We start from the raw sequence: 18,860 nt of genomic DNA, 5'->3' as shown, positions 1-18,860 counted from the left end.
CAGTGTCTTCGTTTTTTCGTGATGGACTACGATAAAAAATAAATGCATAAAAACAGAAAAAAATATAAAATTTCAGTAAAAATAAATGAAAGTTATTGTAATGCCAATTATGTAAGATTCATCATGCTTCATCAACATTATGTGATATCTCCATATATCAGCGGTTCACAACTTGGGGGCGTGAAAGCATCTGAAGGGAGCGCGAAGAAGCGATCAACTGAAAATTTTCTTCTCGATCGACGCGATGTACCTCCAATTCACGCGTCTTTCTCTGTAGATATATCTATATATAGACCGAATTTCATATTTTTTAATTTTCTCATCCACTATAATAACCTTCCATGTCATCAAACAATATGTTGAAGTTGCAGGCATCCCGTTTGGATTTTGCGATATGACGATAAGGCGGGGGGGGGGGGGGATGCGCAAAATTTCTCACTACCCTAAAATAGGGCGTGTCTTGAAAAAGGTTGGAAACCACTGCTCTCTATCCTTTGTTGACACCAGGAGAATGTTGAATATTAATCTTACCGTGTTCATAACTTTCAATACAAAAATATTTCATTCGGAATTTTCATCAATAACGTTGATATTAATATAGTATTGAATGACGGTCGCTGTACTACACGACAACGATTTTCTTGCTTCTATACCAGGGGCGAGCAACCTCCCCAACCGGCGGGCCGGATAGGGAAACGTGAAGATAAGGCGGGCCGGATTCCCGACCTTTTTTATGAGTTTGGGGATCTCCCCCGTGGGAACGCGCCACAGATCCGTATATCCTACCCTACACTACCATTGCACATACAATTCAGAGACGAACACATTCTATAGCAGATGCGAACTATATCTGATATTAGGCGACCAACTCACGGTCCAGCCTATATCAGCGATATGAATGTGATAAAAAATCATTGCGCAGGTGATTTCCCGTCGCGCGAAGCGCGAAAGTTTTTTGAATAGATGAATGCATTTGATCAATGATATTGTTGCTTGTATGAGCAAGTAGTTTTTTCGAAACTTTACGGCACGTAATTATAATTTAGAGCATCTATCATGCCATAAGAACATTGTCGCAGATTATTCACTTCGGGTGGGTTCATTCTTGTTAATTACTTTCTTCAAGACTCCTCCAGCCCAACGGTCTCGGACGATTCTGGTGTATCTATGATACTGTATTCCCACAATCAATACACGTATGTTATAGCACTAAATCGCGCAAAGCACGCAATTCTTTTTAGTTTGAATCCATCTGTCCGAAAATATTTTATAGATATTACGAATATCCTCGGAATGGCAGGGCCCAATTCGTCCCTGGCTACGGCAATGCGGTGGACATCAGTTGTATTGGAGCGTCGCATTGTCTTGGTAATGTTGATGTTCGAAAATGTTTGCGCCCTATAGAGACGGCGACGCGGGCCACATCATCACGTATGCCCGAAAAAACCGGCGGCTGTATGTTGCCTGCCCCTGTTCTATACCGATGTCCACGTTTTCTGCTTCGTTGTTTTTCTAAATGCCCGAACCGTATTGTAATTCGCCCATCCCATCAGTGAGCCGGCTTATTATTGATATGCGAGTAATAAATTCTCAATATCTCAATAATCGTATGAATGTGATTCATTATTCTCTTTCTACTGAGACATTACGATTTCTTATGATTGTTATGGAATAACTCTATGGCATTATCAACAACCAAGAATGTGGTTAGTAAATACTAGGTGCTTCCACCAGACGTAGAGTGTAGTGACTGGAATTTCGGTGATTTAATGTTATTCGTGGACCGCATTTTCTTGTTATGAAATGTATAGATTCGGTTTGGAATAAACAATAATTAATTAGTCATTTGCGCTGCGTCGTTTGGTTATCGGAATGCGAAGAGACTTATTCAAAGTATTTATTATGCGATTGCTAAGAAGACATAAGGTTGCGTAGCAATTAGGAGAGAATGATTTAAAATCGTTGTATATGTCAAAACCTGATTCCCAGGTGAGGTAGGGATAGGCGTAGTGCAGATGGGAGGATACATATCGTCATTTGTCAGACAAATGATGTAATATCATTGTATAACAAATAGGTACTGCAAGTTGACAAAATCTACTTGAGTAATATGAAGGTTGAGTAGTAAAAATATAAACTTCAGTTAGTACTGCAAGCAGACAAAATCTACATCAAAACTTCAAAAAAGTCACACAAATACTTCAACTAGAATAGAAGTAGTTAGAAAGAATATTACCTGTTACAAGTACTACGAGTACGATAATCTGCTACTAGTAGTCCGAAAAATTAGATTCATCACAAGAAGGATAGTAGTCTAAAATTAGCAACTGGATTCAGTGATGAAATATGCAAAATCTACTTCAGTATTCAGCGAAAACGTATGTAATTAGCCCTGTATCGATCCTAGTAGACTAAAACATATTGATTTCAAAACCTTATGACGAGAACAATCAGAGCCGGCGTGACGGGAGTGTTTTATCAAGGAATTGGCGATCAAAAGTGCGAACAATTATTTTCACATAAATTTGAAATAAACCACTGCCTGCCCGGAAGCATATTGCAAAAGCCGCCGGCACATACTTCGCGCCCAGCGCGACGACAAGTTTTGAGATTTGACCGATGACCTCGAATGTTAATTTCCAATCAGAACTCGGAGATACATAGAACTGTTGTTGTTCTACTAAATAATCAAATCCGCCCAATGCACCCTCTAGTGCAGTGGTGGGGAACCCATAACTTGCGAGCCATGCATGGACTATTTTGTGGTGTAATGAATGTGGGTGTATGGGTATTTGAGATGAGTGTTGCTTAGCTGCCAAGGCTATGTGCACCGGAATCGTGTTTACTGCTTATTCCTGAAATCCCTGGTCATATGTCTCTTCCGGCCAATATAACAAAGTCAGTTACTGGTTGAATCGTTCTCTGATTTACCATATGTAAGGTACTAATACTTTTGAGCGGCTTTGGTCAGATGGATCCGTTCTACGGAGTATTTATTACAGAACAGCACGATATGGTCCACCGTTTCCGGCACACCGCATTCTGCATAGGGTCCACTTTCGTGTAAGCCGAGTTTGTGCAAGTGTTTGTTTAGCCTGCAATTAACGGTGTACAATTGAGTCAATATTGCGTTCTCCCTTCGGCTCCAATGTGTTAAATTCTCTGATAGCCGTCAGCTACATCGTAAAGGTACTCACAAGTCTGTTCAATGATTTTTTTATGAAAATTCAAAACGTGGTAGGCTACATAGAAAGCTGAACGACATCTGGCGCCAGTTTTCGAGCCGTCTGTATAAATATCAAAATAGTTTTTGTATCGCTACTCTATTATGTCCCTGCATTCGATATTCATAGCTCTGGAATGATTGAGTTCGAGGATTCAAATTTCTAGATCAAGGTCACAAGTGCTGTTTACCGAAGTTCAAGGAGGAATCTGTGAATATTGTTTACATTGTATTGCCATGTCATCTTGGCATCCACCCTTTGGAACCATATTAAAGGTTTGAAATCGGATAGAGTTTTGAAATATATCGTGTCAAGAGTCCTGGACGGCCGAAGTACAGGAGTGATCTCTTTGTGATCTAATGATACACCGTTAATTTGCACACGCCTGTTTGTAATGCATTTCTACCGGCAGAGAAATTTGACCGCATGTATCGGAGTGCTCCACATTGCTCTGCTGCAGAGTCTCAACGTGTTATTTTGCAGCGTCTGAAGTCTTTTCTAGACATATTTCGGCGAAGCGAAATAAGCCTCGATGCCATATATATTCGATGATCGAGCGTATCAGTGCCATGTACGGTAATAACATGCATTCTTTGGAGGCCCCCTATGTAGTTCCATTCAAACAACGAAGAATATTCCTCCTGGATGTGCATTTTGGCCACACATTTTAGATGAGGTTTATTGTGATAGTATCGAGTCGAATAATTGACAAAGTCTGTATGAATTCTGATTAAACATGTGTTTCACAACCATTTTCAGAAGACGATTGTTGAAGATTTATATGAAAATAAATGGAAAAAATTTGAAAATATTCTGTTCAACCAATGAAAGTGTTAGGTTATGTATAGAAACGATGTTCATCAAATTTGGTTCGATTCGACTAAGTGGATGCGGTCTTATTGCCATCGATTTGAATAAAATAGTATTTACGGTGGGCACTACTATCATAAATAATTTAAGAATACTGTCACGCTGTCATACTGTTTTACGCAACCGTTGGTATACACTGCATTGTTGCTGTGTTCTGGCTCCATTGATGTTATTTCTGAATCCGACATTAATGCGTCATAATTCTCAATCTGGTTTTGAATGCAACTCTGTTTTGCTTCCTTTATCGTGCCGGTAGCTCTTTAATTGGCAAGCGAAAAGTTCTTCGGGTTTCAATAACGTTTATCATGAAAGTACTTTTGAAAGCAGTTATTAAAATTTTTTGCCACCGACCAGTTACTGTTTATCTTCGAAGTAAATGCTCATAGCATGAAGCAGGGTTGTTAGACTCGAGTCACGATTTTCTGTTGACTCGATTTGACTCAGGTCATCTTCTCAAAGTACGGAAATGACTCGACTCATTGCGCATGACTTGAGTCTCAGGCGGCCAAGACCGACATTTCATGAATATTTCAAAGAATAGTACAGCAAATCGCTATTGGGATTTCATCTATTGATACTGGTATTTGAAAATGCAGCCAGAAACTGCTAAAAGTAAGGAGAATTAGTATATTATAAATGCGACCCACGCCATATCCCAAAAAAATATATATAAAAAGTTGGTTTAACAAAACTTAAATTGGAAACTGAGCAGCTAACACAATGACTTGGACTCTGGCTCGAGTCATAATACCATAACTCGGACTCGGCCGTCTGGTCGCTGGTTTGGACTCGGACTTGACTCGGTGGTGAATTGAAAATGACTCGAGTCAAAACTATAAAAGTGAGATTGACTTGCGACTAGGAGCCTTGTGACTTGGTTACAACCCTGGCATGAAGCCTCAATAGTTACATGAGTGGGGTGACTAGACTAAGAACACAGTCACATTTGCAGTATATCATGAATGTCTCAGAAACTGCTAAAAGTAAGGAGAATTAGTATATTATAAATGCGACCCACTCCATATCCCAAAAAAATATATATAAAAAGTTGGTTTAACAAAACTTAAATTGGAAACTGAGCAGCTAACACAATGACTTGGACTCTGGCTCGAGTCATAATACCATAACTCGGATTCGGCCGTCTGCCCGCTGGTTTGGACTCGGACTTGACTCGGTGGTGAATTGAAAATGACTCGAGTCCAAACTATAAAAGTGAGATTGACTTGCGACTAGGAGCCTTGTGACTTGGTTACAACCCTGGCATGAAGCCTCAATAGTTACATGAGTGGGGTGACTAGACTAAGAACACAGTCACATTTGCAGCATATCATGAATGTCTCTTACTATATGTGATCTTGTTCAAATGGAGGTTGATCATAGCGTATTTCCCATTCTTTCAGACTCTGCTATAATTACACCAGACTGGCAACCTTATTCATGATGCTTCTTGCTGACTGACCAATATTTTCGCCGCCAACGGTACGAGTGCAAATGTGTGATATGTCAATATAAGAACAGAATTAGTTGACTGTTCATAACCGTCTACGTTCAGAGTTGCATCTCGAAGATGCTAAAATAAGCCGAAATATACAATGCAATACGATCGTCCACTTTGACTGACTGAATTTTTAAAAATTATAAACATAACACCTTGATAGCTTCCACATCTTACGTTTATATATAACGTCTGCTCTCGGCACAACTAAGTATTTAAAAATAACAAAACAGATTCATCATACCACATATCTTGCAAAGGCTGTTGCTTTCATTCAAAATGTCATCAAACTTCTTTAAATCCTCCTTTGTGGTGAATGGCTTTCGAATTCTTCTAGGATCAATTACGATATCGTTTTATCATATACAATCTATGGCGGAATAAAAGTTTCGGATAAGTTCTAAAACGAACAGAATTTTCCACATAAAAGTCAATTGCCACACGAAATGCCAAATGCTACGGTCCCATTTTACAATGTATGGCGAGGTAACGTAATGGTACGTTCCATTATAGCTAAACACCAATGAATTGCGAGTTCGAGCCTGACACGTCGACTCCATAATTCGTACCGAAGTGTTGGCCGTTTATCTAAGCTCCTCCTCGCCATCTGATCCCCATAGCCATGTCTTAAAAAGCCTAGGATTGGGCCGTGCTATAAGTGGGCAGAAGGTTGCCGATAAACTCGCCACTTGGTGAATTCAGCCCTCGGGGAATCTTGTAATGAAGTGTATTTTCAGCTATTGATATGAATTAATAACTAATAATAGTATTATCAAGTGATTCGTCAAACTTGTAAATGTAAGGAGGTCAGGGCACCCGTAGATCACGCAGTCACGGCGTGAATAGATCACGGATTGCGTAGCCACGGGAAATGACGCAGCGCTCATATACAGACCACGCGCAGTCTTCTTGGAATCGATGGCGTGAGTGACGGGCCTGTGTCGTGTAATTTTTGAGAAGATGGATCTTGACGTTGTATGTAAGATCGGAGCTGTGGAAGATCAAGTGGCGCTTCTTCATTTATCGATCACAAGCCAGTGTTTCTCATCAACAAATGTTTCGCATGATCACGTCAAAATAAACTATTTTATGGGTTGGAGAGACGATTCCACTCTGGGTTAGGTTGTCTCGATAACAGGGTTGAAGGACCCAAGATTACGAGTTCTACCGCCAGCCACGACACGTTTAAATTTCCTTTTTGATACTGTTCATTCATATTAAATGCATTTCTAATGCGAAGGTGTTCTAGTGCCAATTCCTCCAAGGGCCGAGTTCACCAAGTGAAGAGCGTCGCGTTATTTCCCGCGGTTACGCAATCTGTGATCTAATCACGCCACAACTGTGTGATCTACGCATGCCATGACCCCCGTACAACATTGACAACCGCTCAAAGTGCCAAGTTCACCAGCAAACAGTCCAGTAACCAATCATGGTGACCGGTACCGGGTACCGCTACCACGGCCGAATTCACCAAGTGCCGAGTTTGTGCATCCGAATTCACTGGTAATCGGGCAGATACGGAATAATAACAAGAAGAGCCGGCCTGGTGTAAAATGATCAGTGTAGTCGAACCACCACCATGAACACCATAAAAAAACAAACATTTAACATAAAAAAGAAATTGCCTTCACAGCCTTAGACAAACAATGTTAACATTGAAACCAGCAATTTAGGTATTATTCGAAAGCAGAATAACAACTGTTTTACCGGACATATCAAATCAAATGTTGGAAAGTTCCTGTAAAATAGTCCAAAATATCATCTTACTGTGACCATATTATATCAATATGGTATGACAAGCCAGATTCTCTGGGCCAACATAAACAAGCTGCGTTTGGTTTCAACGATTATTAATCTTGTCACTGGATTAGTGGTATAATTGCACTCAAATATCAAATTTTGCTCCATTAATCAACATCAAATTGAAAATGTCCATTCTTGCACCAACTTTTATAAAATCAGGATGCCAGTACGAAGGCAGGTAACGTACGAATCAGTGTTCTACTGGTATGCATCTTTATGACTTATATACCTAGAAAATTCAAGCATGAATATCATGATATAAGTATAGGTACCAGTAATTCAGATGTTTTAAGCGACTTGGACAACTAGATAATTCTAGGTGTCTAATTTCACTAAATTAGAGCGAAACGCCAGTAATATTATTGTAATATAATTCGTGAAAACGGTTTAGGTCTATGATTCTAACCTGGAAAAGTTGAGACTTTTCTATAGTTGTCTATGCCCGGATTGAAGAAAGTCAACAGCTCTAGGCATCATGTACTACATGCTATTCGAAATACCCCATAAGCTATATGCTACTGCATATATATCTTTTACCCGCTATCAATATATTGATTGTACCTTAACAATGTAAAATCGGAACTAACCGAAAACTATCATTGTACTGATTTCTAAAAAGCTAACATATATAACTTTTTACCGGGTCAGGCCGTTAAATCTACATCAATGATGAGAATCGGCGTTGTACCAAACAATATTCAATCGGCAAAACAATGCACTTATATTCACTCCATAGCTGGTATTGTTCACATCGACCTGGCGTGATCTGTCGTACTCCTCTCAATAGTTGAATCTTTCACACCGGGAATCTTTCATACCTGGTAAACGTTTTGGTACTTCTTCTATATCAGCGGTTCTTAAACTTTTTTGAGCGCGACCCAAATCTGAGTTTCATGATCACCTCCTGACCCAAATCTCAAACATAAAAATATGTATTTTTTGTGTTAACACTCTGCTAATTTTTCAGATTTTTCCATGTTTGGGTCGCGACCCATATTTTAAGAACCACTGTTCTATATAAACTACACGTTGTGATGTGTTCCCCATGAATTGCCTGTAAACCCTAAAAATTAGCAAGGAGTACTCGTTAAGATTCATAGCTGGAAGGATTGTGCCAATCAGAGTATTTATACATTTGCCACCAACGTTCTATGGCGTCTTATTCATTGAAAGGTTGGGAAATGATATTGTAACCTGCATCATTGTATAGTGTGTACGTCTATGGTATTTTATGTAAAACCTTCATAACTTTTCGCTATTTGCATCACGCTTTATGACCTGAGCATGAGCATCAACTTGCATTTGTATGTACTGCTGCCTGAAATACCCAGGTTATTTCTTCAGCAATGTAACTCCACAATCCTCCAATGCAAAATCTCTCTTTTGAATATGCTCATTGCTCATCATATATATTGCATATGAGGTAAAACGACTTGAATATTTACCTTGATTTCAATTGTAGTTGACTGGCAAAACTGTGACATAACAAATTCCCATTCTGTAAATGTCTAATGCATAAATTTTTTACAGGACCGTTATTAACATTTATTATAAATTATAGTCCATTGTAACTTGCAAGAAAGGATTGTTCGTGTATTGAAACAGCCGCAAAGTAACCCACAACCGCGAGGAAGTTGAATAGAATTTATGGATCTTAATAAAAGGGAAAATCATTATCTTATGGGATTCTGACATGCCAGGCAGTCCATGAGAAGCAACTATGTCATGTTCCACTCTGCTTCAGACATTGAGATATTTCCAAAGATTGTAGTCAAAATGAAAATTACAATTGGTGCCGGATTGGATTGATCAATTGATGCAGAGAAAAATAGTTGTGCTGAAAGACTATGCGTATTATTCGAGTGCGAGAGGCGAGGAGATGGATACTACAATGCAATCTGTGGATAATTTTTGTGCCGTGTGAATATGACTACCAAGTTCAGCTACAACAGCCATTTAAAGCCATATTCCATTACAGATAATATTGCTTCACTTGTACTCGCTGGAAAAATATATCCCACTACTGCAAAACTGGAGATATTCTTATGCCCCAGAAATAGCAACGAAATTCGTCAGCAGGGAAGTTTATCAAATGGACAAGACAACAACAACAATGATAAATTTGATACGGACATTTTTGCCAATCCATCGAGCAGACTACCTCATTATCACCAAGAGATTGAGTCTTGATCTGTTATTGAAATCATTTTTAGCCTGATCAGGAAATCTGGCCGCACCTGCAATATGGTAATTTTTAAAGAATAATTGATTTCCAAAGAGGCTTGAAACATCCTAGTGTTCAAATGCCATGGTACTTGATGCTTCAATGCCCTCCGATGCTCAACATTATGTAAAATCGCTGCTCTACAATCCAACTGCAGTCCTGTTATTGTCATTAAGAGAGAATAACGAAGCTCGAATAAATAACATTTGAGAATATATATTTTTGTTACGTGACAAGAAACATTGACGTATCAACTATTAGGCGCAGTTATTCGATTGTTAATAATAGCACAGAACAGTTTCATGAATTACAACAAAAATAGATGCAGACAGTACATTTATCGAATGGCTTAAACATAGGTATATCTGATATTGTAATTTGCATAAACATGAAAATCCCTTTTTGCTACACATTGACTTCAATTAAATTATTCTTACCATATTTTGGAAATCAAAAAAGAGGACACTTTTTCAGAAATTTGCAACTTGCAAAACCGGAGATAAATTCTCCAAATCCGGTAAGCCTACTTAAATGCTTTTCGTTGACTAGGATTTTGGTTCTTGTTATACTGAATTTAGATGACAACAAGTCTGACATAATAACAAAAGTTGTTTATGCAGTTTTCAAGTGTTATAGTAAATGAAATATCTATACCCTGTATAAAATTCTCAATGATAATATGGTGTTGGTATCCTCATTGAAATTTAGTCGCGACTAGTATCAGCGCATTTAGGAGTCCATGAAGACGTGAGGTTTTCAAGCTGTTCAAAATCCTGCTTCTGTAATACCCATCCGATGACACATTGTTACGACGCTTGGATTCTGTCAACTTCTTCCATGATCACCGCGACCGTTGAGGGAATAAATGGTGATGTGTAAGTGCGGGAATTTGTTGAGTGAAGGGGATTGTTGGACAGTCTCTATTCCGTCCCATTCTTCGAAGTCACCATCTTGCAAGTCAACTATGGTTGTAAGAGTTGACAAACTGGACATGGACAATATTACAATTAAATGAATATACAAAGTCTATGCTGTGAACAATCATTTATGTATCATTGGCTGTCAACAAGTCTATAAAACCTTAAATGGACAGTGGCAGGGACTTTCTACTTATTGTGGGTCGCTCTTGCGCACACATACACTTATAAGATATACCATCATATCATGGGGAATTGTACTCATGAAGTAGTTTGAAAAAGTAGGTAAAGGCCAGATTTTGCAGACGTTTGTTAGTCAATTGGATCGACTTGTTGAAGCAGAAAATGAACAGTCCGAAAAGAACTCGAGTAGTATGAAGAAAAGAGTTAGACCATACATTGTATTAGTTCGTTAGTCAATTGTATATACTGTATCTACAAGCTGCTGACGATTACTTGCAAGCATATTTTCTGTACCACCATCACTGCCGTTTGTTATGTATTTTGGTTGGATGAAATAAAGACTCTCTACTCCTGATAAGTATCAAACAAAAATATTTCTATTTATTCAATTGTATATAGGAGCATTCGAATCACAAGATGAATCTCCGTAACAAAGGAATAATGACTATTATTACTTCAAAAACGTGATGCTTTTTGCGATATCCTCAAGTAGGTTTTGCCTACTTTCACAACTTCAGAAGGCCTGACTTCAGAGATAGTTTTAGAACCCGGCTGAATTGACTTGAAAAATTTAGAAATTACTTCGGGGCTTGATTAAAAATTTGCAATGACTTGAAGATAGTGACCTGATTCCAACTCTACCTCGTACTATGAAGTATCACCCCCTCCCGTTATTTGATACGGCGAGACCACCTCCGATCACAATGTTCATCACGTAGGCACACTGGTACATCAGTTTCGCCATGCTACTGGTATTGGCCAAAACCTGTACAGTATGAACACATTTCACTTGCAACAGAGGTCTCGATAAAAACCTTTTCGCTACGTTAACGCCATTTCCTGAAGAAGCGAACCGTTTGTTTACATCGATTTCAGACCGTTGGTGAAGCATGACTCGCGACGCGCTCAAACGCAGAGCTCACTGGAGTTTCCAATCATCGTATATATATCATTGACTATATCTATTATTTCAGGAGTTATTTCCAAATGAAACCTCTGAAAATAGTTCGGACGACGCACCCATCGGATCGTTGGTCTAGGATAGGGTTGCCTTACGTCCGGAATTTCTCGGTCATGCCTGAAATTTCAACGTTCAAACAGCGTCTGGGAGGAAATTCTAAATTATGCCTAAATGTCCGGAATTTTGAAGGATTAAAGTATATGTTGTTTCGTACACTGTAAAAAATAATCATGGGTGTACCCATAGTCTAGACCTGGTCCCACCTGAGTCATGTTGACATGGAAAAGGCCCATGATAACTTGTCGACATCCATGTAGACCTGTTGACATCCATGTCTCTACCCATGTCCTAATAATGCTTCAAATTGACCTTTCACCTCTACTAATGTACACATACCCTGTGGTTAGATGTATTTAGCTGTATGTGACATCTGGAATGTTTGCAAGAAAATCTGCGAAAAGTTCAATGAACTCGCTGACGCTGGCGCAAACTTCATGTTGAAAACGCAATATGTCGCCACTGTATGATGGAAACTCATTAGTCCATCGACAGATTCCCAAACGAAATGGATTGTCCACTTTTTCTGAAGAGTATCGCACTTCATCGTCGGGTTGACATTCTTCGGATCCTATAATGAATATAAATGTCATTACCATGCATGCACTATTCAAGGCACACGGGTTGATAGAATACATATGAATAGTTTCCAAGGTGGTTTAAAGTTGTGTCAATCACAGCCATTTAAGATGACAAAAATCTATTAGCACCTCATTACAATGACCTTGTCTATGAATTGTCTCGGTATGTACAAAATCTACTTTTCACTTGACAATATCAAGTATGCACACATGCACAGTCTTCCATTCCTTTACCTCTGCACCACTATACTATTTGATGCTACGAGTCCTACGACCTACGATTATCCAATTATTAATAAATGGATGGATTATTGCACGGATGGGCGGTTAATCCAGGATTTGAAAACTTGTATTTTGGTGACGGAGTTCAACTTTGGTGATTGCGACCCGGCCAAAGGTTGTTTGTGTCTTTTCTGGGAATTCCGAAAACAGAACTACTCGCTTTTTCAAACCCGCAAGTGAAACTAAAACTAGGACTAATCAATCACCTTATAAAATTCAAAACTAGAATTGTAACTAAAATTACTCAATTTTCAAAATCCACAAATATAACTATAACTTACAACTATACCTAGAACTTTTTAAAATTTGATACTAGAACTAGTACTAGCAACCTTTTCAAATCAGGAGCTTACGAACTAAATCACAACTAACAATATCAATGGTTTTGGACTGGTTTTCCCGCGAGGCAATGGCGCACACTAAACTCACATTGTTTGTAGGGCTGGGCATAATAATTCGAGCACTTGAATCTGAATTAACTATTATTATTATTATTGTAGTATTGTCTTGTAGTATTATTGAGCAAACCAGTTTTGGCCATTATCAACAACTCACCTTATCCACAATCAGGAAGCTGTCGAAGCGTTCATTGAAAATGGTGGGTATGCCGACCACCCAGTCCAATTTCTGATTACCTGAATGAGAAGTGAGAGATCAGCTCAAGTGAAACATTCGAGAAAAAAAACGGTTTAAAAATTAAATAAATGCAGTTACAAAAATTAAATGAATGCAGTTACTGTTTGTGTAGTGTGAACTGCAAATATGGGCGTGGCAAAAAATATGCAAATTTCAACATTGCCTTAGGAACCAGACAGTTTTTAAAATCGGCAACTTGAAATACCCTATTTCCATAATATCCTACCAAGTAATGACCTTTATAAATCCGCAACTAACGAACTATAATACATCGAACTCAGCCATGGGCAAAGTGAGCCCCGCTATTTTGAGAAGCACGTGTGGCCATTTTTTGGAATTAAAAACATAAAACCTACTTTTGAATATTGCTGAATAAAACCATAAGCTGGATGAACTGAGCTGGAACGGAAATTGATTTACTTTGAAACCTGCTCAATAATATATCGCGATTACATAGCGTACGTCCCTCCCAAGCTTGTATGCGTAATCCAGATTTAAAATCAAGTCAATGTAGCAAAGTCGTAACAATAAGTCACAATAAGTTACTCCTTCCGTATAGTTTGGTTCAAACCTTCTTTGTTGCCATTGTCAGTGCGCGTTTTGACTGAGACCTCATCATACATAAAGGGTGAATGGACATATCATAAAAAGCATGTCAAAAGCTGAAATGCAAAGAAGGTATGGAGCACTAAACACAGGGCCGCAACTGCCGCATCCCAGACCCCTCAAATGGAGAGGGCCCGAGCTCGAAGCACCAAAAATTACTTCGTAAATGGACATAAATCCTATAATTTATGAAATTTAATTCAAATTTTCTTCGTGCGATATATAGTGACTAGATGTTTTGATAATAATATGGGTACCACTCTACCCGCAAGAACAGCTAATTTATAGAGATTAGCATTTCGGCGTCGGCCGTTAGCGCGTCAGGACACACCAAGACGTTGACAATGACGTTTCGGCTAACATGTGACTCTGCGAAGTGTGCTGCAAAAAAGCTGAACGGCGAGGAAATCTTGACCAGAAGTACCGCCACATGTCGGCCGAAACCGATATATATATATGTCAATTTCATCAAGTCGCACTGTTAAGATATAGCTTACCTTTTAATGTATTGATATAAAAACAAGGATTACAGAGAATTCAAAATGTATCATGTTTAACATTATCTTGAATTAGGAGGGAAAATGAATATAAATTTTCATTTCGTTAATTAACCGTACTTTTCTCATTAGGCTATCTAATATCAACACATCCACGGAGACGTATTTATTAAAAATGTAATTCACTGCTTTCCATTTATAAATAAAATCAATACAATGGAGAATATAGCTGAACATGTTGGCTTGGCTCGGCACGCCAACTTACTTTCTATTACTGAAGTGGCCTGCAGAGAAAAATAATTGCCCATCCCTGAACCAACTAGATCTGTGGAATCACTCAGGTAGGCTATTCGATTTCAACCCACCCTCGCGATGACATGTGTTTTTCAGTTATTGAGCACCTACACAACTGCGAAGCTGGAACAAGAATTACTCACTTCCCGAAACCCGCAACTAAAATTTGAACTAATCATTTTTCACAATCCGCGACTAGAACTACTCGACAGATATTGACCGCCAACTAACTCAATTTGCGAAAGTATCTTACTTACCCATAACTTTTTGAATTTCTATCGGAATTTCTTGCGGTTGCAGGAGACTGAGTGCTGAGCTCCAAGTCTTTTCCAAAATCTTTGAGGTCAAGTCAACATCCAAACAGGCTTGATTCAGGCAACATATTTTCACTTCTTCCAAAATCTGAACATTGTGACAGATTTACATCATAGCTAATTAATTAAGTTTGTCTGCAGGAGCCTTTAGTACTATCAGTAGTCTCAATTTAAGCACAGGTCGGGCTTGTGGTCGAGGATATGTCACAACTATCGAAAATTATTTCAGGAATATATATATGTAGTTTGTTTTGTACTATCATAGCATTCTGTAAAACGAACACTTTGTGAGTTTGTTGCAAAGTCGCAGATTGACTCGATCATGGCAATGTTGTGTTTGAAACCACTGCGTTAGATTGTACCTACCAAGGGAGCATGGGTCCAAACTGATCTTCATTCTCCATCAGTATTCTTGCTGATGTTCCATTTACGACACTGTCGCGGCCTGATTTAAAAGTTCTTCTCATTCGATCTTGCAGCATCTCTTCATCTGGCACCCTCTATTTCCACTCTGACTTATTTCCTTTTGATGCTCGTCGACGCTAAGTTCGTCTTCGGAAGGGTAGATGTGTTGACTTTGCAAACAGCTTTCTCTGCACAAGTATAGAAGAGTCACGATAATACTTGGCTTAGCCATGGAAATATCTCTTCAGCGCAAAAATAGCAACGTGCTTGTAAGAAATCGATTGCAAGGTTGAAATTAAAGGGGCACCACTCTAAATATGATGTGGTCTCTTAAGAAATAATCTATAAAAAACTCCAATTATGATACCCGTAATTTTCCATGTATAATGCGCAAAATTTTCACGATTTTTTGCCCTAAAATCGGGGGGTGCGTATTATACATGGGAACAACGCGCTTGAAAAAAATCTCCCTCGATAAAAAACTTGAAATCACACCTATCTTCATTCTTCATGTTTGTTTCCAATCGCGCATCACTTTCAGCCATCGCGCGCAGTAATAAGTGGGAAGCGACGCGTGTATCCAATTAACGAGAGTCGTGTGCAAAAGCACGCGATCTCCTGCTGAGTTGGTTTGCCGTTTGTACGCGAGCAAAATTAGGTCACTAATAGGCACTCGTGCGTGGCAATTCTCGCCAATTCATCGCGTCAACGACCAGCCCGAACAATCGCATACGCAATTTATACATAGTACATACACAAGAGGCCATGTGCGCAAGATATAATCGCTTGCGTAATCAGTCGCATCTCCAACAGACCTGTTGCGCATTACGTAACCTTTAGCCTAGGCGCAATTGCATCTATAATAGGCATCGTGCGCAAGATGTCGGTTCGTTGGCCTAAACTAACTCGCTGCCGGCGTCGCAGGCTTTGGCTGCTATCTACTATCGTTTAGACACAATACCGTTAATTTTATAATGATTAGCAATCGCATCTGTAAAAGGTCTTCTCGTGCTCAAGATGCTGTGTCGCTAGCCTGAACTATCGCGCCGCCCGCCTCGCAGGCTTTGGCTGCTATCTACTATCGTTCAAAGACAATCCCGCTAATTGTATAATGATTAGCGATCGCTGTGTAATGATTGTTCAAGAGTGACATCGCAAAACAGAATGACATCGTATACGAAATCGGAACTATTCATGTACTGAAATGCAGGGTGCGTACTATACATGGGTACAGGCTTTTTCCCAGAATTTACATGCTATTTTAGGGGTGCGTATTATACATGGGGGCGTACTATACTTGGAAAATTACGGTAAATCCAATTACCCTAAATATAATTATTTTACTGCATTTTGATTTAATACAGTGTTCAGTATAACAAGTAGATTTAATTTCTTAGCCGTTTTTTTTTATCTGGACCATACAGTGAAAATGTGACGTTCGTCAAAATAACCCCATGGGATATCACCAAAACCAGAGACAATTTGAAAACACCAAGGTCATATTTGGAATCAGTGTCGTTCGGAACCCCGAAACAACTCTTCGAATATGCGTTAAGAGTGTAATCCTAGTATAGTAGCCTACCAATTTATGTGTGGTAATAATTACACTACAAAAAAAAAATTAGACAAGTTTGGTCTCAAATCGATTTTTTAGCAGAAAAAGTCTTAAAGACAAATTAGTCTTACCAAGTAATTTCTGTCTTAAAAGTAAGACCGGAATTGATCGAAAATAGTAGGGGTGCTTTGGGGGCATCCTTTTCAATGTTAGGGTCTGAGCGAAGGGGAAGCATGAGAGACCAGAATTTGCAGTGTTGGGATGATACTGTACTAAGGAGTTTACAAGATATTCACTAGATATAGTTATCAAGGTACATGCCACTTACTACTCACATGTACTATTCAGATCAATATATATATGGTTGTCTGAGTCGAAAATAGCATTTATGGTGAGTGGGTGGTGAAATGAGACCAAATCATCCTCATTTCTTAAATTTGAGACCAAATTTGTCTAATTTTGAGACCAAATTTGTCAAATTTCTTTTTGTAGTTTACTTACTTTCATCGTCTGTCAAGATTAGTCGTATTACTCCTTTATCTTGAATTGTCGAGAGATCATACGAGGCAAATGCCTCGTCGTAATATAGAAGTTGAATATACTGTCCCCGATATTACTCCGAAATACAGTTCTCACAGTTTCAGCTATCTCAGATCTGTGATCCACTGTAATCACTCGTTCAGTCGTTCATGATCTCCAGCAGCCTCATTTTCAATGTCACAAATATCATTTTTGATTGTGTTAAGGAACATATACCTACATATATACCTATAATATATGTGCATTGTACTGAACTGTGATGCTCAAAGATGACACAAAGGACCATCAAGAAAAATGTGGATTATGAGACCATCCTGTCAAAGCTGGATATACTGACAGAGAAAATTGACGAACAAAAAGATCAAACTGGACAGAAATTTGCTGATCTGATGAATGAAGTGCAAGAACTTAAAAAGAGTGCTGAGTTCCTAAGCGCGAAGTATGAAGAAATCAAAGAAAAACTCGACACCTCAGACCGGGAACTATCCGAAGTCAAATCTCAAAATTGTGAACTAAGGAAAATGGTTTACGACCTACAGTCTTCAAATAATGAAGCATGCAGAGCAATCAATGACCTTGACCAGTATGGGAGAAGAGAATGTATAGAAATAAAAGGAATTCCCTACAACAAGAATGAATGTACTGACGATCTAGTAATCACTGTAGCTAAAAAATTGGAAGTGAACATCAGCAAACATGACATAAGTGTATGCCACAGACTTGGGAAACCCACCGAAGACTATCCACATCCGGTCATACTAGCCAAATTCTGCTCGAGGAGAGTCAGAGACGCAATCTTCAGCAACAGATCAATATTACATAAAGAACGAGAAATTTATATCAATGAAAGCCTCACAAAGTCAAACCGTACTAGATTCAATGCCTGTCACAAGTACAAAAAAGCCAATGCATTTAAATACATTTGGACAAGACATGGAGTTACCTACCTGAAAAAGAATGACGATGACCGAGCTATGTCAATCAAAAATGATGAGGACTTATCAAGGTACAACATTTTCCTATAATACGAAAAAGTGGATCTATGATGATGAGATTGTCTGATAGCCATGCCTATTAGGTTTCCTTGCGGCTTCTGCCGACAACCCTGTAAATCAAATCAGAGAGCTATTTGCTGTGATTTATGTGATTCTTGGCTCCATCTCAAGTGTAGTAATTTGACTATTCTTCAATTTAATTGTCTTGGATCATCCGAAGCGAACTACTATTGTTTTCAATGTGTTAACTCCATATTACCTTTTTCTTTGCTTGACAATTGGCAACTTTCACAAGAATACCTTTGGTCACCGAGAATGAGCCTACCTATTGGTACTAGCTATCATAACATTGAAAACCTCAATTGCTTGTTTGATGATAGTCCTTCTATGTTGTTATTACATGCAAATGTGAGATCTCTAC

The 18,860-nt window shown here is 38.8% G+C and overlaps 2 protein-coding genes across 3 annotated transcripts; one reads left to right on the top strand and one right to left on the bottom strand.

Annotated features, from left to right (window-relative positions):
* Positions 1–12,056: 12,056 nt before the first annotated feature.
* LOC145447506 (uncharacterized) lies at positions 12,057–17,625 on the bottom strand. Of its 2 annotated transcripts, XM_080325841.1 has the most exons (5): positions 17,406–17,625; positions 15,311–15,537; positions 14,888–15,032; positions 13,153–13,232; positions 12,057–12,305 (listed from the first exon to the last, which is right to left on the bottom strand). In XM_080325841.1, the coding sequence occupies exons 3-5, from the start codon at positions 14,889–14,891 to the stop codon at positions 12,081–12,083; spliced, it is 309 nt and encodes a 102-aa protein (XP_080181967.1). In that variant the 5' UTR covers positions 14,892–15,032; positions 15,311–15,537; positions 17,406–17,625; the 3' UTR covers positions 12,057–12,080. The 2 variants fall into 2 exon arrangements, with proteins under 2 accessions (XP_080181967.1, XP_080181968.1); XM_080325842.1 differs by lacking the exon at positions 17,406–17,625 and having other exon boundaries at positions 15,311–16,012.
* Positions 17,626–17,713: 88 nt separating this feature from the next.
* LOC145441497 (uncharacterized) lies at positions 17,714–18,469 on the top strand. Its single transcript, XM_080319384.1, has one exon. The coding sequence runs from the start codon at positions 17,714–17,716 to the stop codon at positions 18,467–18,469; it is 756 nt and encodes a 251-aa protein (XP_080175510.1).
* Positions 18,470–18,860: the final 391 nt, after the last annotated feature.

The sequence above is a fragment of the Botryllus schlosseri genome, chromosome 1 (genome assembly GCF_051294905.1).
Source record: "Botryllus schlosseri isolate E-star chromosome 1, Bs_hap1, whole genome shotgun sequence".
Classification (NCBI taxonomy): Eukaryota; Metazoa; Chordata; class Ascidiacea; order Stolidobranchia; family Styelidae; genus Botryllus; species Botryllus schlosseri.
The sequence above is the reverse complement of the archived record's forward strand: the minus strand, read 5'-3'. Positions and strand labels throughout refer to the sequence as shown.

Coding starts and splice junctions, on each gene's coding strand:
- LOC145447506 (XM_080325841.1), bottom strand. Junction 12,306..13,152: donor GCTTCCTGATTGTGGATAAG/GTGAGTTGTTGA, acceptor TATTCATTATAG/GATCCGAAGAATGTCAACCC.
- LOC145441497 (XM_080319384.1), top strand. CDS start 17,714: ATGACACAAAGGACCATCAAGAAAAATGTGGATTATGAGACCATCCTG.